Source organism: Chaetomium globosum, genomic scaffold, assembly GCF_000143365.1.
Source record: "Chaetomium globosum CBS 148.51 scaffold_4 genomic scaffold, whole genome shotgun sequence".
Lineage (NCBI taxonomy): Eukaryota > Fungi > Ascomycota > Sordariomycetes > Sordariales > Chaetomiaceae > Chaetomium > Chaetomium globosum.
The window spans coordinates 4,588,799-4,608,199 of record NT_165979.1 but is presented as its reverse complement, the minus strand read 5'-3'; the positions used below and the strand labels follow the sequence as shown (position 1 = coordinate 4,608,199).

Here is a 19,401-nt window from a genome sequence, read left to right as displayed (position 1 = left end):
GCTCCGTCTACTCAGCACTACCGCAGTACCGCTGCCAGGGCCGACCGGGCTGCACCGCCGATCTGCGGCGTTGGTTCCGTCCGAGTCCCTCCGGTATCCCTCCTCGGGGTAGCTGGCAGAGTCGGAGATTTCCCCCAGTTTCTGCCACGGTCGGCGGCATTCATATCTCGTTTCCGACTGATCGCCACTAACGCGTCAACCGGCGACCGTGGAAGTGCCGTCCGGCGACCGAGCGTCGTATTTTCGATCACAGGGATCAGAGGATTGCCGCGCAGCTGATCTGGGGTCCCAGATCCGCGAAAGACGATCTCTTTCCCCCTGTGCTTGCAGGTTACCAGGTCTCGCTCCACACACCATCCAATAGTAAACTCCGCTGACCAGCCTTGCAGGTGGGCCAAGCCATTCACTTTCTGCCATTCCTCGCCCTCATTCGGCCAGACATCCCCCTGTTACTTTGCCCAGCGTTTCACAAGCCACCCCATCGGCGTTGAGATATCCTCCCAGCTTCCCACAGGGGAGTGAGCGAGTACAGGTACCTCCCGCCCACCGGCCATCGCCCCCTGCACTCACCATTCCGCTAGGCTTTGCTTTTCTCTCTGGCCTTGCGCTTCCTTCCGAGATTTTCGGGGCTCCCACTGGCGTCGCGTCTTGCCCATATTTGTCTTGATCTGCCATTTGGGCTCTCTCAGCATGTCTTCGTGGTCCATGCCGCGAACCGGCCCTTGCTGGCAACATCGTGTTCCCTTTTTTCCAGTTCTCTCTTTCTCAAACAAGCTCTTGGAGACATGCTCTCCCACCTCTCGACTCTTTCCATCCTTGCAACCTGACACACACACACACACACACACACATATGTCGACGCCGGTTCCCCACCCCCCAATGACCCTTGCATGATCCACATCTCTCTCCCGGAGACCATGGAATCTTGCATTCAACGGCTGGGTCAGTTCCTATCCCTGTTCTCACCCGCACGCCATCCCTCCTGCTTGCTCGTCGTCGTTGTCACCTGCTGGTATCCCGAGCGCTCATAGAGTCTCCGGACTTTGCCCGGGTGAGAGACGCTTGAGTCGCCTTTCACATTCTTGGCACACCGTTCCGCGGGGCCGTCGACAAGACCGAAGGGGTTGTCTGTCTGTCTGCCAGGGAACTAAGAGCGAGACGGAAAGCTTGCCGGTGGGCGCGCCTGTCCTGATCTCAAGCTCACAACCCACATTCTGGAGCCTGCTGAGCGCTCGCCGAGCTGATCCTCCAACCCTCCCCAGATATGCAAGCTGCTGCTGGTCTGTGTTGCCTTGTCCATTCCACCACTCGCGGTATCCCACTTCATCTTCTCGTCTGCCCCCAGAACATCAAAGGCGTAGTGTCTGTTGTCTTGACTCTGTCTTGAACACAACTCGCGTACCGCTCCTGCTCCCTCATCTTTGCTCCGCTCAGGGGTTCAGTTTATCCTTTCTTCTTCGCCGCTCCACCACTCAGGCTCACGTACACACCGGACGAACCGTTCACGGATACCTGCTGCTGGCGACTGCAAACGTTCTGACATATCATCATGCGAACAGGTTCAGGATAGCTGCATACAATCAAACCTAATCTCCGCCATCCCCGCCCCGACAACCGCTCTTGATACTTGAGGACGAATAGGCCTTTTGTGCCAATCAGCAGCCGAGTAAGTGCCATTTCGTGCCCCTGCCCCCATCCCCCCGCGGCTTCAGGCTCCGCGCCCATCATCGGCGCAGGCCCTGGGCCCGGTCGGGACATCGGAGGAGCTTTATTGCTGGAAACTCAGGGTCCATGGGCTTGATCTAATCCCTGTCTTGTACTCAAAGTTGATGCTGACCGACATTTTGCGCAGTTTTATGCAAATTGCTTTTCTTTAAGCACGCCTGTCATCTGGGCCAAGCTAAGATATCAGCGCCTGAAACCCAGTCTGAGAATTGGGTTCGCCGGCTTTCCCACGCTGCAAGTCAGAGTCCCCACCGCGCAATCAGTCCGTCATCCAGATTTTGTCAAAGACTTGGTCTGGCTGTCTTAAACGGTCTGTTTAGCACACGGGGGAACTTGACTTCAGAGAGATACAAATCTCAGCATTCGGCATTGCCTTGTGTGTCAGAGGCGCGTGCGAAGGTGAGTCGACAATGACATTCTCTCCCCCGCAGTGGTCCACTGGGGCTTGGCCCATATCCGAGCCAGTGTCCTGGATCTAAGCGACAGGTACTGTGGGACCGTGATGGCTGACAGAGTTGGGTTATCAGATCTCAGATTTGGCGCCCAGATCGACCTTGGAAGGGTTCTCGAACAACGCTGTACCCACGACCGACGCCCGGCGCTCGACACACCCTCCGCCCTGGTTGACGCCAGAAAGCGATTTGATACCCACGAATATTCGGAGAAATCAGCTTGAATGTCTGCGACCAAGATTCATCAGCCTGTTTACAAGGTGTACGAGGTTAGTGGAAAACCGAGAACCCGGGCGCCGGTGTTGTCTCTTGTTTCTGTGGTTCGCCTTGATCCGGCTCAGCTGCCAAGGGACTTGCTCCTCCATTGAGAGCGCATTTTGATGCAGCGTTTCTGGCCTTTGCCAAAGCACAGCTAACTTTGTGTTGGCAGCCCGGCTACCATCCTCACCGGACCATCATCCTCGACGAACAGATCGAGTCACCCGAAACACTGACGATCCGGTTGGAGGAGGAAGCGGCTCGAAACGGAGGAGACCTCAGCGGGGGATGCCCGCCTGGTCTCCTGCCAATGCCCATGTCTGCGTATAAGGCGCAGCCGGCTCAGCTGCACGGTACGTTTGTCGTCTTTCTCGTGAGCGAGGTTCAGCAGCTGACTGGTGTGTTCATGGTCTTCTAGGGTATGCAGACTCAGACTACTCGCCTTACCCTTCCCAGTCCTTTTCCCAGCAAACGGAGAATGCGGCTTCACAACTCAACCAAATAGCCTTTGCAGCCAACAACGCGGCAGCGGGGCAGTACCTCGCAACACAAGTAACAACTGGCGCCAACATCAACATCCTGTCTTGCCACCCCAGCCGTGGCCCGCCCGGGACTAAGGTATCCTTGAAGGCGACGTGCCAGTATGATCTTGTCGGCAATAGCGTGACCGCGTCTCCGCCGTTCGTGTCGCTGGTTTTCGGGTCTCAGCGGTGTTCTGCGCAAGTGTCGAGGGATTCGAGAGATGCAAACGGCGTTTGCACTTACACCCTCACAGCCGAAGCACCTCAGTTTTTGAGCACGGGCTGCCCATCTTTTAGCAACGTTCCCGTGACGCTCCTGCTGGAGAACGGAAACGGGGACGAAATGACACGGGTGGGAAATGTGGGTGTTTTCTCATACCTTGACGTGCAAAGCGGCGCAGGGGCAGGGGCCGCTGCGGTGCCTGATGACAGTAGCCCGCCCGACTTGGGGTCTCCCAAGACCCGATCACCTGTCCACCGGGCCAGCCCACCACACCAAGCTTCACAGGGACGGAGAAAGTCTGACAGCCCTGCCACCCAACATGGCCTTCCCCATGAAACATCCTCAAATACGTACGGCTTCTCCCCCAGTGTCTCGACCGCGAGTGCTGCGGCGCAAATACAATCCCAGAGCCATGCACACGCCGACTTCTCTCCTTCTACTACGGGAGCCTACAACCAAGGAAGCAACACCATGTTGTCATCATACCGCGCCGGTTCCTTCACGGACCACTACCCGCGAAATCCGTCCATGCTCCGGTCACCCCATGGGGCCGGATGGATGTTCGGCAACCAGCTCGATCCCCTTCGGGCCCCTAATTCAGGCCTCGCACACAACCCTCACAGTGCACACAACTCCGTGTCTCGCTCGATCTTGACCCCGCTACAACACCAAGCATCAACTACACCACAGCTCATCCGAACTAGCACTTTGGCCCAACCCGCCGGCGGGTTCCCCGGCTATGGCGTTTACCAAGAAAAGGCAACACTGAAAATTGCTGGCGATCTCTCCACCATGGCCGAGGGATGGAGCCAGGAAGAGTGGGAGAGCAAGCGCAGGCTGGTGCTCTTTCGGAAGCAGCAAACGGGGAGCGTTCTCACCGTCAGCTTTAAAGCCGTCAGCGCGGCAGAGCGGCCACCTCACAGCATCTGCATTAGTTGTATCTGGTGGGAGGAGAAACAAGCGTGCTACGTCACGTCGGTCGACACTATCCACCTGCTTGAGCAGCTCCTCGCCGCACCAAACCGGTTCGGCGTCGACGAGAAGAACCGCATCCGCCGAAACCTCGAGGGATTCCGCCCGGCGACCGTCAGCAAAGCCCGCTCGGAGAGCGAGGAATTCTTCAAGGTCATTATGGGCTTCGGCAACCCAAAGCCGCGCAACATTGAGAAGGATGTCAAGGTGTTCCATTGGAAGGATCTCTCAGGGGCCCTGTACAAAATTATCTCCAAGTACAGCGCCTCGACGACAACAAACGTCATGACCCCGACCACATCACCCCACGTTGCCACGACCATGGGCCTCGGCGGAAGCTATCCAGCCCTCCCGCCAACACCAGTCTCCACGACATCGAGCACCACAGCCGACCCGGCCGCTGCGGGTGTCAGTTACGCCGGCCACCACCATGCAGACTCCCTCACGAGTCCACGGACTCTCTCCGGCGGACCTTCCTCTTGGGGCCCGACGTATGGCCCAGCCTCCAAAGCCATGTCGCCGGCTCTGAAAACCAGTTCACCAGGGACCGGGTCAAGTTTGCGCCTTTCCACGACGCTACCAGTGGCCTACGATCACCGCGGCTCGACACACAGCGTGTCATCGGTCACCTCGCCATACGGTTTATCCGGACCTTCATCTCACCACACCCCTCACAGCACACACACACACCATGGGCACAGTGGCGGCTACGCTAGCCACTCCAACGTCTCCGCTCCGTCAGGCCCGTCCAGGAATTGGGAAAGCTACTCTGTGGCGGATGGTTACCAAAGCCAGACGAGCAGCGGCCACAGCCACGGCCAGGTGTATGGCAGCAGTGGGTACGGGGAGGGGCCACCGCGCGCTTGAGTGCGTGACCCTTCCGAAACTCATTCTCCCTTGATGGAGTTTTGAGGCAGTGGGGGAGGGGGGGAGGCGGGGTGGGTGGCGCCCTGCCGCCCTCGCGAAGGGCCATGGGTGGAAGACGGCGGGCAACAGTGGCTACGCGAGGGGGCAGGCAGAACATGCCGGAATCTAGCCGCAGGGCCAGGGGTGTACGCGGGAGATGCGGCGACGCGTGAACCTTGTCATCTGTGTTTAGGGTGGCAGCCGACTGGTTTGGCGTGAGTCACGGCAGACACGCGGGTGGCGGGCAAGGGGAGCTGAAGACGGTGGGGGATACCCATTTAGCTCTCTTCCTTTCGACTTCCGTCCGATCAGATACACACACAACACACCAGAACACGACAATGCGGGAGGGGCCGGGGCAGGCAATATGGGGACAGCGAGTGGGTGGTTCTTTAGCAACCGGGACGATCCCTGTGATTTTGATATTCGAGCCCCGCTGAGGAAAACAAAAAAGAAACACGAAGTCCGCAACGTAACAAGACGACGACATGCCGTTTCAGCGGAGACGTTGCTCCCAACCCGGGCGGGCCCATGGCGGTGTGCCCCGCGTGGGGACCGTTGGAGGGAGTGATCAGCTGCTTGTTGCGTCAGCCAATCAGGGGCAAATCGGCTCCTCCATCACGACCGCTAGGCACATCCCGAGACCACCCCAACACTACCACAATGCGACATGTCAAAGTCTCCGACCCGCATCCTTTGGCAGATCTCTACGACTCTGTTTATCGACTCTCGGACTCGCGACTGGTTCATGCGGTGGAATCTTGGATTCATATGTCGCCCATCTCGAACAAATGCTACGCTCTCGTCGTACGACATGACATCTCGCTTCGACCTTCCACGGGGGAGTGTTTGTATCCGGTCACCAAGTTTGTTGCTTTCGACTCACGATTTAAGCGCGGAGAAGAAACGACAAGCATGCATGAGCCGTCGGGCGTCATTTACTGCGGCCACATGTTGGAATGTCTCGGTTTGGGGTAAAGGCCGTTCACTGCGGAGTTAACGATCGATCGACCTGGGTTGCATGACCGCATCGACGAAACCCTCGTTGACCCGGAATGTCCCCTCTACACCCTTGCAACGAAACGAAACCTGCAGCAGGCTCTCGTACCCCCCCAGCGCTCCTTGGCCGCGCGCCTCGTGCCCTGGACTCTCACCTGAGTGGCCATAGTCTCGACGTCGATCCATGTCCCGTCAGTCCCGAGACCTTTCCCACCGGCAAGGTTGCCTTGCGGCCCCCCCACACACTCATCTACATACATCACCACTGCCAGTCACGGAGTCCCTTCGCTTGGCCATGCAGCTCGCCGTTTTAACGTTGATCACACCTTCCTGTCCGAGGATTCCCGGGACACGCAACCACTACCTATCCGCCGCCAGTATCAACGTCCATCCACCAGACCACCACCATCATCATCATACGAATGCGATGTCAGACTTGTCTATTTTCGATCGTTCTTGGGAACGCCGCCCTGATATCATTCCCCAAGGCGGACGCTGATCAGGCATGGCGACAGACGGCTGGCACTGGGTTACCTCCCGCGGCAACGCCGGATGGGACGCGGAGTCTTGGGGGTTGCCGTCGGCAGGTTGTGGCTGTGGCAGGTAGCTCGCTATCCGGCCCTCCCTACGTCAACAACCTGCTCGTTTCTTTTCGCCTCGCCTCCCATCTGGTGACCACGGCCAAACTCTGCGGTGCCGGTTTCCCGGCCGCATCTAGAGGGGTTTCCACCCCATTCACTCCTTGTTTCGTATTTCATCATCTCATGGTAATCCTGCATGGCGAAATCGGTTTGACTTTGGATTCCTGTCTTTTCTTTTTTTTTTTTTGGGATGGGTTCAACAACGGGTCAACAATCTTGGCGGGCATGATGATACTGTTGTTCATGGGGCGGATATCACGGTATACCCTTCGGTCCAGGCTTCATGTTTGCATTATCCTTATCACACACTACCGCCACTTACAGCTCCTTAATTCTCTCTTATCAACCATCATCCACTAACTCACCACTGCATAACTTGTATCTTTTTAATATCTTTATTCAACACCACTTCCGTGTGATGACTGGACGAAAACGACTTGGGGTTTTGCACTTGACGTGCCGACGGCCGGGAAAACTGGGAATGGGATATGCCTTGGATGCATGGTTTGTTTGTTGGACATTGATATTTACCGATAGATCTTAATTAATACATTACTACAATACCGTATCATGGTGCTATTTGGGTTGGTTCCGCAGGTTGCGTGCTGATCGAGGCCTCCCCTAAGCTAATCCATGGAATATGACCGGTCACGCCAGTCTCCAGCTGAGTTCTATGGGAATCTAGCACAAGGTCACCGATACTTGCCTGTCTCGAGCTGGTACTACAGTGTCACGGACGGGTGCTGTTGTGGCTGTGTCGGTTTGTGAAATTTCGGAAACAGGGCACAGACGAGGTGTTTGGAGTGGCAAACCGAAACGGAAACGGTGTGTGTGCGGTTCCAGGAGCAATACGGCCCGTGCCATACGAGGAACGGCTACACGAGATCTCGTGCTCGATGACAAGGGTGAGTGCATCTTGTGGGATTTGCGGGGTTTTAGCTTGTCAGACCGCTTTTGAAGCTGTTGGATTTTGGAGGTACTTGTATTGGGGTATGATAAAATTGATTGTAGTTATAAAGTTTGAGTTTGTTGATCAGATGCTGGCCGTTCAAGTACCTACTTTGAGCTCGCTCCATCTTTACCTTAATAAGCGAGTAACCTGATATCAACTTTACCCTTCCCCGTGAGGCGGTTCCATAATGCTTTTCAATACATTAGCTTTTCGGTCACTGAAAGGCATGTATTACCCAAATCCAGAACATGAAGCTGGATCTGTTGTCAACCGTCACTTCGTCATTGGGGTTGTCCCGGCAGTTACCTGAGGTCTCCTGTTTGGGTTCCATTGTATTTTTATCTTTTTTCCTTTCTTCTTCTTCTTGTTTCTCCTAGGCCACCTTATCGAGTACCGCAAGTTAAATCTCCCTTTTCTGTGATGTTGGCATCTTAGTGGAAGAGGGAAACTTCAGCGCTGAGAAACGTGTCGACATCTGGGGCGAGGCTGCTGTTGCATCGTTAAATCTAAACAGCCACCCGGATTTCAAGCTGCATATCCGGTGCATATTGGCCCCTCTATTGGCTTTTCATCGCTTGCATTTATCTTATCTAATGGGGGGTCATTTTCTTGTCTCATTGGCAGGGGAGATTCACTTTACGTTCCCAACCGTTTAACATTCGTTAGATTTTTGCACTTTCAGTGAGTACAAGAGACTGACACGCGCCACTGGCCTTCCCCGGAGCATACACGGATTGGCTGAAAAGTTGGCTTCTCCAACTCTCACTGAGTCGGGCATACATGCAGCCGCTGGAGTGGCATAGGGGCTTCCGGCCCGATGAGACTAGGAACCTGAAACTTATCCCTTAATGATGGGGCCCGGTTGCTACCTGGTTTTCCACATTTGCAACCTCTGAACTGTATCAAATTCGGTTGGCTTCAAGGAGCTCTCCGACGCGTAACGATGGAAGGACCCAAAGAAACCCGCGATGGCGGGCGGAGACTTGACACCGGGTTCGAGATATCGTACGTTTGTGTTTGACCCTTTATTATTCACGTTGGACTTACTGATTCGCGTTGTATTTCCAGACCCTTCAGCAGCCCTGCCATCAGAGTCCAGCTCGCAGACGGTTTCCCGCTCACGATCCACCGCGCAGTCCTCCTCCAATGCTCGAAACTTGTCCACCTGCTCGACCCGTCCACCGAGAGTATCGACCTTCGTCGGTTTTCTTGCACTGCGGGCCATGCCCTGGTCCAGTACCTCTACAGCAAAGAGTATAGACTCTTGAAGTGGACAGGGCCCGTTGACCCTTCGTTCGACATCGAGTTGTGGGAGCTCAAGCTCAAGTTCGAAATCTACACTCTGGCTCGGACGATCGGGTTGGATGGTCTCGACAAAAAAGTCAGGAGCGATATCGAGTGGGTGGCACGCGATCTGGAAGTTTGCACCGTCATCGAGGTTGTTCAAGCGGCCTACCCGGTACCCATCGGCAATGACACTTGGTTTCCGCGCTGGATCCGTTCGCTGGTCAAGCAGACCTTCCAGGACTCCCGGAAGCTGTCCAAGGCCGTCGCCCCTTCTCAGTCCGGCAATGGCACTTCAGTGGTCAAACTCCTGTTTGAATGCATGCTTGAGACATACACGGATATGCTCGAATCGCTCAGTGGCCGGGATGGTGCGGCTGGCAATGCCACAGCTGCCGAACCGGACACGCCGGCAACAGGAAGCGATTGGAGCGACATTATGACGAGCAAGGCCGACAGGGGCGTGGACGATCTATATGGTGTGGGCTCGCTGCCGGCATCTGATCACGAAGAGTATCAAGGGTTCCTTGGAACGCCGAGCCCCGAACCTCTAGCAGAGCTAGATCCGGTGCCAGAGCTACAACCAGAACCAGAACCAGAAATGGAGCCGGCAGCAGCGCCCATACTAGAGCCAGAGCCACAAGTCGAGCCAGCGCCGGAGCCAGAACCAGCTGCACAGTTTGCACCTGAACTTGACCTCATGCCAGCGGCACAGGATGAGCCGGTGCCGGAGCCTCGAGTTTATGAGCGGAAGAAAAAGGCCAAAAAGATCATTGAGCCTGAACCTGAGCCTGGACCTGAGCCTGAGGATGAGCCACTCCGAAAACTGGAGCCAATGCCTGAGTCTGAGCCGGAGCCAGAGCCAGAGCCCGAATCTGCGCCGGAGCCGGAGCCGGAGCCTCAGGTTCCTAGACGGAAAAAGAAGGTTAAAAGATTGACCGAGCCTGAGCTGGAGGTTGACCCGCTCCCAGAGCCAGAACCAGAGCCGGAACCGGAACTGGAAGAAGAGCCTGGTACCGAGCCTGCTACCGAGCCTGCTCCCAAGCCGGAACCAGAGCCGGCCCCTGAACCCCCTCAAGAACCAGTTCCCGAAGTACACCCGGAACCCGTGGAAGAATTGGCGCGCGCGGTAGATGAGCCACAGGCGTTACGGATTGGAATGGCGCGGCCTTTACCACTTAATAAAAAGAAAAAGGGTAAAAAGATGAAGGCAAGTATCCATGTGATGACCCCACCGATGGCAGACCCGAGCACAGTATCTAACAAGCCTTGAAAACAGAGATCCCCTGTGTCACGCCCGGCGGAGGTCGCGCCCGAACTGGCACCTCAACCAGCAGCAGAACGATACCCGATGGGATGGGAACCCCAATCCCCGACCCTGCCTCAACCCGAGCGCCAGTTTTATGCCTCCAGCTCTGGGTTTACAACATGGACGCCTCCTCCGCCCCGGCCCCTACAACCCGTGCGGAGTGCGGAGGCAGAGGAGGAACGCCCGCGGGACCCATGGGGTTTCTGGGGCGTGAGGAAGGAGAGGAGGTCACCGTGACTGGGGATGTGGCCGGTTTGGCTGTCTTATACATAAGGGAGAGCGGGAGTAGGGCGGATGCAAGCTGTAATCTCATGGAATAATATATTCATTGATGAAGCATGTCTCATGAGTATCTAAAAAGCAATCTGGCCGCCCGAGGTATCTAAGCATTAATGACGCCTGGCTGGGACCTCGCTAGATCCCGCATATTTGTTGTTGTTATGTTGAAAAGAAAACCCTCCCCTCAAACCACGCCCTTTTTCCCACCCATGGTATATCCAAACACGCTTTTCTCTAACTAAACCACACCCCCTCCCTCAACTCACAAAGTCCTCTTCTCCACCTGCTCCCTCCCCCCTGCCTTCAAGTCACTCGACGCGCGACTCGACATTTCCACATCCGTGGTATCACCGCCACCTCCACCAGCACGCAGCATATCATGGCGATGCGCAGCGCGGCTATCGCGGTCACCCTCGTAATGCACTTGGACGTCGGTGGTGCGCATGATACCATTATACGTCATGATCTCCTCCTCGGACCCGCTGGGGCTGATGCTGCGGCACTCGGCGTGGCCGCCCTTGCCGCTGGGGCTGCGCAAGTTCTTGAGGCGGATGTTGCCGTGGGGGTTGCCGCCGCCAACGAGCGAGGACTCGTTGGCGTCGCGGCGCGAGCCCGCGTGGTTGTGGTGGTGGTGGTGGGAGGTGCCGGCCGCGGCGACGGAGCCGCCCGCGCCCGAGAAGACGTAGGGAGAGTTGCTGTTGGCGTAGTTGTACTTGTTGTGGGCGCCGTAGCGCGCGCTGCTGCCGCCGAAGAGGCCGGGCAGGAGGGAGCGGAAGAGCGGGCGGAGCGCGGGGGCCGAGGCCGACACGATGGCCACGTTGGCTTCGACGACGGAGAGCGTTACCGTGATGTCGTAGTAGGGGTCTTTGGAGGTCTGCTTGACGTAGAAGAGTCTGATGACACCTTGGAGACGGACGATGCCGATGATGGTGACGCTGGGAGAGGGAAGGTCGGGGTTAGTGGCCATGTTTTGATTGGAGGCCAAAATAAAAAGGGGAAAAGGGGAAACGTACGCAAGACCGAGCATGAAGATACCCAACACGGCAATTTTGGCGGCCTTGGGCATCTTGAGACCCAAAAAGATCCAGAACGGCAGGGCGATAACGGCAATGTCGGTAAGGATGGTGATGCAAGAGATGGTGACGTGGAACGAGTTGTCGACGCATACCGTGTTTGGGTCCGCTTTGACGGCAAAATCCCAGTTGGCCTCGATGGGCAAGCACTGCAAGGCGGCGACGAGGAAAATGGCAATGGCCTGGAGGGCGTTGAAAGCGTTCAGGAAGTGGATGGCGAACTTCACGCCAGGCTTCTGGCCGCCCAGACGCAGCAGGAAGCACAGCACCGAGGCCTTGACAAACGCCAGGATCGGGTTGTAAAAGAGCTGGGCGAGGTAGAACCACCACATGCCTGGCGCCGGATCAAACTCGGGTACATCCGCCGCATGCCAGCCAAAGTAGCCGAGTTTAATGTCTGTTTCCAAGCCTGTCTTAGTCGTGGCCTGATTTCAAAGTGGCCATAGGCTACTTACACATGTAGAAGGGCCCAATCATCATCAGGGAGAAGACCATGGCGGCGGTAACCAGGTAGTCGTCGATACCCCATGTTCGCGTCCGGAGCCGCGTGTACGCCCTCAAACTGTATGTGACAAAAGCGAGAGCAGTAAAGAAGAAGATGACAAACAGGGCGGCCTGTTGCAGAGGCGGCGTCGGGATGGTGAGCACATCGACATGTTCGGGGCGGCGAGGTAGAATGGCCATCTTGACCATCGTGGAGGTGTCGTGTCTTTTGCAAAGATCGACACACCAGTGGAACAGCTAAGACCTGGGGAGGCCGGGGGATCGATCGGCGGAGACGAATCACGATCTTTCAGAGATGGATCGACGGCGGCGGAAGACGAGAGGCTTCGCGGCACGGCCGGTATCCGTATACCGTCATCAACGGGAGTGGCCGGTTATCATGAGTCCTCGACGTCGACGGGAAGGCAAGAGGAGGATCAAGGGGAAACTCGGCATTCTTGAGTGCCGCTGCTAAAGGCGGACACGGGTGGCCGGGCCTAAAAACGACCAAGGCAAAACCTTGATCTCTGGAGGATCGAAAGGGGGCAGGGACCACAAAGATCGAGAATCCCGGGAGACTGGTCGGCCGCTGACTCCCCGACGCCCTGTAACCTGCACCAGACCTCCACTTACACCCATGCATTTGTGTCTTGGCTACGAGTCTGAGAAGGTCGTGACACCTTCGCGCTACGCTTTGACAATTTCCTGACTAGTGGGTGCTAGTCTCGCTGGTCTTGCGCAGTGCAGGCACTTGGCCTTCCTGTATGGGAACTCGAATTGCCACATTCCTACAGAGGCGGGGCATCCGATGTCTCAGCGAACAAGGTGAACCAAGCTGCCGGCCCTTTCGTTGACACCATGTTATCGATTGGCACAAGAACTTTGCGTCGGTGGAGGCGTGGTGGACCTTGGTGTTGAGGGTTTTTCTCATTTCCCCTGCATCTCGTGCGCTCTAGGATATCCCTGCGACACATCGTATGGCGCATCGAAGCAGCCGATCACTGCCGTTTAAGGTGCGTCCGAGCAGCATGCCTCGGAGACGAGAATAGTAATTCTGAGGAGATCTGCCCCCTGGTATTTACACACATGACGTGCTGGAGCCGAAACCGAAAGCTCGCGCAGCTTGTTCTACTCGGCACGTTCGCCCTTCCGCCCTCGCCATAACTGGTGGGAAACCGGCCTGGCTGTACGGAGTAAAGTCTGAGAAGACTAGCGTCGGAGGGTTGCGAACCCCTCTTCAATCTCCGATGCGAATGGAATGTGCCGTGATGGAGACGTTGATAAGGGGTCACCCCTACAAGCACAGCGGGTCTCGACTGTTGGTACTGGGCGACTGGATGGGAAAATAGAATAGTGTCCACTCAGCCCCTGAGGAAAGTCCCATCTTTGACAGCTTGAATGGAGACAAGCAGACGGCGACCCATCAGCATGATTCCATTATCCTCGAAAGTTCACGCAGCTCGTGATGAGGGCAGGTATATCCTTCGGGTCTGGCATCCATCATCTTGTCGGTTGCTGAGAACATGGCAGGGCGGTCGTTGTGGCACGGATTGCCGAGGCCAGCGGCATTGGAACCGAGACAACTGCCGTGCCGCTCCCAAGGTGGCGGATGCGCCAAGGTTACCGGCGCCAGGAGTTGGGGGCGAGTTTCTGATGCAGAAACCACCAAGAGAATAAGCGACTGTCTCGGAGTTAAGCGACGTTGGCGAGAGAAGAAAACGGTTTGTGGCGCGTCCGGATTGAGAGAAGTCTTGACTTTTTCATGAGGTTCTGTTGAAGGAGAGGCCGCCTGGCAACCCGGATATTAACTTCCCCTTTTTCCCGTGCTGACCGCAGGCTCGAAGTGGATGTCCCCACACTGCTGGATCCTCAATTATAAATTGGCCTGCTGATATCAGTGGAGGGGCCGGCCTGGCTACATTAAAATGGAACAGCGCTGGGCCGACTCTACCAGGCCCCCTTGCTTCGGGGGATCTTCTGCTGTTCCCCCACCGGCTGCTTGGTGAGAGAGGCTGAGAGGACAAACCCGACTCATGGCTCTCGCCAAAATGGACCAACACCAGCTCAGCGAGCGGCCCACGCCGCGCCAGCTCGCGCCAGACTTACCAGATGTGAAATAACTTGCCCCCGCCATCGATTTCTCAACCCCACACGAGGGAACAATATTGCTTCTCCGACTCCAGTGCAGGGGTGCAACGTGGGATAAGACAAGGCTCCCCGAAACACCGGGGTACTGATTGGTGGTTCGGCAGCTCATCCGACCCGGGCTCCGGAGAAGGAGGGAGGGTGCCATCACCTCAGACATATAACCATGGCGCCTCGTGGGAAAAACGTGGTTTCCTCATTCTCCTTCTCCAGTTCGTAGACCAGTTCGACAAGCCACTCGTTCATCTTGTCGATCATCATGGTCGTCCTCTCTCTTCAGCGGGCCCTGCTCCTGGCAGGTGCCGTGCTTCCGCTCGCTCAACAGGGCTTTGCCCAGACTATCAAGAACTCCGAAGGCGAGGTGATCCGTGAGTTGACGTGAAGGCTTCTCAACGGGCGCGAATAGTTTGGCTGATGATGTGCAGCCGCGAACGAGGTCACCGTTGCCCCGGCCTCCGGCCCCCCTACCGACGTTTCGGCGGACCCCGAGTCGCGTCAGTTGACCGACGACGTGTTGGCCAACCTCACGAGCCACCAGCTCAGCGACATCGAGCTCTTCCTGTTTGACGACACGGATAGCGAGGACGCCGCCCAGGTCTCGAGGCGCACGTGGACTAACGTCGGCGACTGCAAGACGTACCCCGGCGACTGGAAGTACCCTTCGCGCTTGACTTGGGGAGTCTTCAACCTGTTGACGGGTGGCGCCCTCATCGAGACCGTGCCCATCGGCGCCGTCTGCTACCCTAACAGCGGTGTGTACGACGCCGCCAAGTGTGCCGATATCCTCGAGAACTGGACCCAGTCGGACACCCAGTAAGTTTACCCAGTTCATCCGAGCCAGTCTCGTCTTCTGAGGCTAACCTTTTCCCAGCGCCAGAGACCCCACCTCGGTCATGTCGCCGCTCTACACGGGCGAGACGTGCATGCCGCAGAACGGCGCCACGTCCCAGTGCACGCTGGGCGGGTTCCCCTCGTACGCCGTCAAGGCCGAGAGCGTCTACCAGATCCAGCTGGCCGTCAACTTTGCCCGCACGCTCGGCCTGCGGTTGGTCGTCAAGAACACGGGCCACGACTTCCTTGGCAAGTCCTGCGGCTCCGGTGCGCTCTCCATCTGGACCCACAACCTTAAGAAGATCAAGTTCCTGAACTCGGTCAAGACCCCTTCGTACACGGGTGCCGCCCTCGAGATTGGCGCCGGTGTCCAGGTCGGCGAGCTGTATGCTGCTGCCAACAAGTACGGCGTCACTGCCGTCGGCGGCGAGTGCAAGGGCGTCGGCGTTGCTGGTGGCTACTCGGCTGGTGGCGGCCACTCGCCCCTGTCGAGCAAGTACGGCCTGGGTTCCGACCAGATCCTGAGCCTCGACGTCGTGCTGCCCAACGGCCGCTTCGTCACGGCCAGCGAGACCAAGAACACCGACCTCTTCTGGGCCCTCCGTGGTGGCGGCGGCTCCACCTTTGGCGTCGTCACGGCCATGACTGTCAAGGCGCACCCCAAGCTGAACATGGCCGGTGTGACGTGGACCATCAACTCGGGCAACGACACGGCCAACTCGGACGCGGTCTTCTGGGAGGCCATGTACGCCTACTGGGCCAAGTTCCCCGAGTACGCCGAGGAGGACGTGTACGGCTACTCGATGATCTTCCCGCGCGGGCCCGGTGCGGGCTACACGTGGACCATGAACCCGTGGATGGTCCCCGGCATGTCGCTGACCGACTTCAAGGCCATGGTGCAGCCGCTCTTTGACGAGTGGACGGCCATGGGGTTCGCGTTCGAGCCCGTCTTCTTCGAGCACGACAACTTCTACGACGCGTGGACGCGGCATTTCCCCACCGAGGCCGTGGCCAACTCCAACCTGCGCACGGCGTCGCGCCTCTTCCCGCGGTCGGCCTGGGACGACGTGGCGCACCGCAACGCCATGTTCGACGAGGTCCGCTCCATCGTCGACGAGGGCTCCGCGCTCATCCAGTACAACATGAACCCGTCGGCGCCCGCGGGCACCCCCGCCAGCGGCGCCAACTCGCACTGGCGCGACGCCATCTGGTTCGGCATCATGGGCACCGGCTGGGCCCCCGGCATCTCGCAGACCGAGCTCGAGGCCGTCCAGCGCAAGATCACCGACAACTGGATGGGCCGTCTGCGCGTGTACGGCCCCGGCGGCTACCTCAACGAGGGCGACGTCATGGAGCCCGACTTTGCCGATGCCTTCTACGGCACCAACTACGACCGCCTGCTCCAGATCAAGCGCAAGGTCGACCCGTATGACCTGTTCTGGGCCCCGACTGCTGTCGGCTCGGAGCGCTGGAAGATCGCCGGCCAGCCCGACTGGCTGACGCTGCAGACTGGCAAGCTGTGCAAGGTGGCTAACTAGATGGTTGTATGAGTGGCAATGGTGTTCGGCTGGTGGGAACGGGAGGTGGAGGGCGGTATGAGTTCGAAGACATTCATTATTGTTCCTATACTCTTGGTTTGATGTGTGATGTGGTAGCTAGTTAATGATGTGGTGAATTGGAGGGACCTAGAGGCAGTTAATTAAAATTCATCCGATTCTGGGTCAATTTTTGTCGTTTGGTGTTCTGCAGGTGAGCGGAAGGTGGATGTGGATGCCCAAATCTTTGCAGTTGCCATGCCAAAGTGACGAACCAAATGAGGAATGGATGGTGGAAGTGGCGCCTCTCTCTCAGCAATTGGAAGCTTCAGTGGCTGGGAGGCCTTTGATGTGGATTTCCATCCCGACTTGTAAAAATCATCATACGTTTGCTTAGTTGCGAATAATTTAAATGGCACATTTCGCGGCATCTGTTGTCATAATTCATCGGTGTAATTCTAATTGAACACTTCTCGACTTTCTCAACCACCCATCCATCCTCAATGCTCTTTGCCTGGAGGAACTCCAGGTTCCTTAGGTCAAAAATGCCATGGCCTGCTCTAAGCACGGACCAGTTTTTACTCCATAAAAAACTCAAAAAACGGTGTCATTTCTAAAACCTGTACGTCGACTTCTCACTGTAGACTTTTGGCTTTTTTCTCCTTTTCGACCTCTCGATAGCATCTCGAAGTCTGGCGTCATCTGCATTTTGCTTCGTCGAATTGGCATGTCGCAGTTGGTCTTGGCGGTGGAGGTGCACGGACCGTTGTTGCTTTGTTCTGGCCAATCAAATTGCCGGAAAAAAGCCGCTTACCCGCACTTTGGCATCAGGGCCCCTGTGACTCGCTGCTTCGCTCGTGCCTTTGCGTGCCTCCGTCGCGCAATCCTCGACAATCACGAACCAAGAAATCAAATTTCTGTCAAAAAGTGGCGAAAATGAGGTGTTCAGGGTCGACACCTATTATGGGTTGACTATTACTACTAGAGCGACGCAACCGCTTCTTCGTCAGCTGCTTCAGTGGCCTGCACTGATTCGGCCATGGCGTCCCATTCCTGGAACCACGACTCGTGCCTGTGGTCCTGCTCGAACCGCCGTCTGGTTTCCTCGCCCTGTCGTTCCAGCTTGAGGATGGCCTCCTTCATGTCTTTATCAAGCACGTTCTTGGGTTCGATAAAGTCACCGCGCGCCGGTTTCCGAAACAGATGCAGCCCGTCCCAGCTCTGCGCCCTCGACAGCTGCACGTACAGGCTCATGAAGCTGGGCCGAGTCGCCGTGCCGCCAAAGTGGACGCCTTTGAGGTTGACGAGGACGTCCGAGAATTGTTTTCCCTGGCTCTTCTGATCCGTCATGGCGAAGGCCGGCGTACAAAGAGGTCCTGTTCTATGGGTAACCCGCCGAAAACCCGGCTTGCCCCTCCATCTGGTTTCCTTGCCCCGCATTTGGCTCGGGATGGCGACCGTCTTGCTTTTGATCAGGATGGTGCCATTGGGGAGCCCGGGGATGGCGAGGCCCGCGCTATCGTCTGACTGAAGAAGGACGGCCACCGGCGGTCCGAGATGGAGAGTCACGTCACTAGTGAGGGCGATGGTGCCAAACGCGAGGTCGGGGGAAATGTCGACGGCCATGAAAGGTGCCCCGTTGACCCGTTGACGACCTTCAGCCCGACAAACTGGTTGCGAGTCACCACGACCGGCATGCCTTGGGCGTAAAAGAAGAGGCCCGGGGTTGGCAGCTGCGAGTCGTCTCCGCGGCGGAGCACGTCGCCCAGCTCTTCGACGCGCAGCCGCTTCCCCGATTCGGTGTCATGCTTGGCCACAAAGATGGAGATGTGTTTGCCGTAGGCACGGGCCCACTGGACGACGGCGGCCATGTTCAGGTCCCACCGGTCTTGGTTCAAGGGCGTGATGGCTCTCAGACCGTCTACGAAGGACGCCTTGCACGACGGTGTATAGAGGCGTTGGCTCAGCCGCTGGAAGTCCTGCTCGGTCTGATCGCCATTGCGCAGGCGCCCGAGGAAGCCCCGAAGCCTTGGGCAACCAGCCGCGCGGACCTGCTCCTGGAGGATGACAACGGTTGTGAACTGGCGGAACAGCCTGTGCGCTGCGAGATGCTTCGCCAAGCTTTCCGGTCTCTGTCCGCCACGGTCCCTGGGCGCCGGCAAGAGGAGGCTGGTCTGCAGGACGGGGTCGAACTGGAAGAAGTCCCCGAAGAACAGGACCATTGGGATCCCGCCAAACGGGCGATAACCCTCTCCCGAGCCAATCAGAAGCAAGAGGTCTACAGCGGGAAAAAAAGAGGGCGCGACTGTACGATTAGACGCTGGTCTGACTGGAGAAACCACCTTTCCTTACTTTCCCAGCATTCGTCAATAACCATCATGAAATGGAAAAATAAAAAAAGACAATTACATCGTTGACTCCGCTATGGGGCCTACCTGCAGCCGGCAAGTTCCTCCAGGCTTCCTTTGGCGTGCCCGCGCGCAGCGGGCACGGTCACTCCTGTTCGACTCGTCGTGGCTTGCATCGATCCACTCCATGTCTTGTTGTCCTTCACAAGGCCGATCTCGGAACGGCGAAGTCACCAACAAATCAACAGGTTGTATAGTGTAGTGGTCATCACTTCGGATTCTGATTTCACGGATATTCCGGCGACCCCGGTTCGATCCCGGGTACGACCTTCAAACTTTCCTTTTTGCGCGTCCGTCTTGGGCGTCCACTCGTCTCGAATTTCCGGTGGAGGAGTTCAAATTTTTAGTGGTGGAGCTGGGGCTGCACTTTTTCACTTGCCCTGCTCGAGGGGTCCTCCCCACAGA

The 19,401-nt window shown here is 57.2% G+C and overlaps 5 protein-coding genes and 1 non-coding gene across 6 annotated transcripts; 4 read left to right on the top strand and 2 right to left on the bottom strand.

Annotated features, from left to right (window-relative positions):
• Positions 1 to 2,401: 2,401 nt before the first annotated feature.
• CHGG_05221 (uncharacterized protein) lies at positions 2,402 to 5,018 on the top strand (the record flags this gene model as incomplete). The annotated part of the gene is made up of 3 exons (XM_001224434.1): positions 2,402 to 2,446; positions 2,608 to 2,788; positions 2,854 to 5,018. 3 exons carry the CDS (start codon positions 2,402 to 2,404, stop codon positions 5,016 to 5,018), a joined length of 2,391 nt encoding a protein of 796 aa, XP_001224435.1.
• A 3,574-nt stretch (positions 5,019 to 8,592) lies between these two features.
• Positions 8,593 to 10,479, top strand: CHGG_05220 (uncharacterized protein; the record flags this gene model as incomplete). Its single annotated transcript, XM_001224433.1, has 3 exons — positions 8,593 to 8,654; positions 8,718 to 10,062; positions 10,213 to 10,479. 3 exons carry the CDS (start codon positions 8,593 to 8,595, stop codon positions 10,477 to 10,479), a joined length of 1,674 nt encoding a protein of 557 aa, XP_001224434.1.
• A 304-nt stretch (positions 10,480 to 10,783) lies between these two features.
• CHGG_05219 (uncharacterized protein) lies at positions 10,784 to 12,287 on the bottom strand (the record flags this gene model as incomplete). Its single annotated transcript, XM_001224432.1, has 3 exons — positions 10,784 to 11,456; positions 11,535 to 11,991; positions 12,050 to 12,287. 3 exons carry the CDS (start codon positions 12,285 to 12,287, stop codon positions 10,784 to 10,786), a joined length of 1,368 nt encoding a protein of 455 aa, XP_001224433.1.
• Positions 12,288 to 14,481: 2,194 nt separating this feature from the next.
• On the top strand, positions 14,482 to 16,591 carry CHGG_05218 (uncharacterized protein; the record flags this gene model as incomplete). The annotated part of the gene is made up of 3 exons (XM_001224431.1): positions 14,482 to 14,590; positions 14,648 to 15,035; positions 15,094 to 16,591. The coding sequence occupies 3 exons, from the start codon at positions 14,482 to 14,484 to the stop codon at positions 16,589 to 16,591; spliced, it is 1,995 nt and encodes a 664-aa protein (XP_001224432.1).
• A 978-nt stretch (positions 16,592 to 17,569) lies between these two features.
• On the bottom strand, positions 17,570 to 18,810 carry CHGG_05217 (uncharacterized protein; the record flags this gene model as incomplete). The annotated part of the gene is made up of 2 exons (XM_001224430.1): positions 17,570 to 18,161; positions 18,233 to 18,810. The coding sequence occupies 2 exons, from the start codon at positions 18,808 to 18,810 to the stop codon at positions 17,570 to 17,572; spliced, it is 1,170 nt and encodes a 389-aa protein (XP_001224431.1).
• Positions 18,811 to 19,183: 373 nt separating this feature from the next.
• On the top strand, positions 19,184 to 19,266 carry CHGG_11312. The gene has a single exon. It is a non-coding gene; the product is annotated as a tRNA-Gln (tRNA).
• Positions 19,267 to 19,401: the final 135 nt, after the last annotated feature.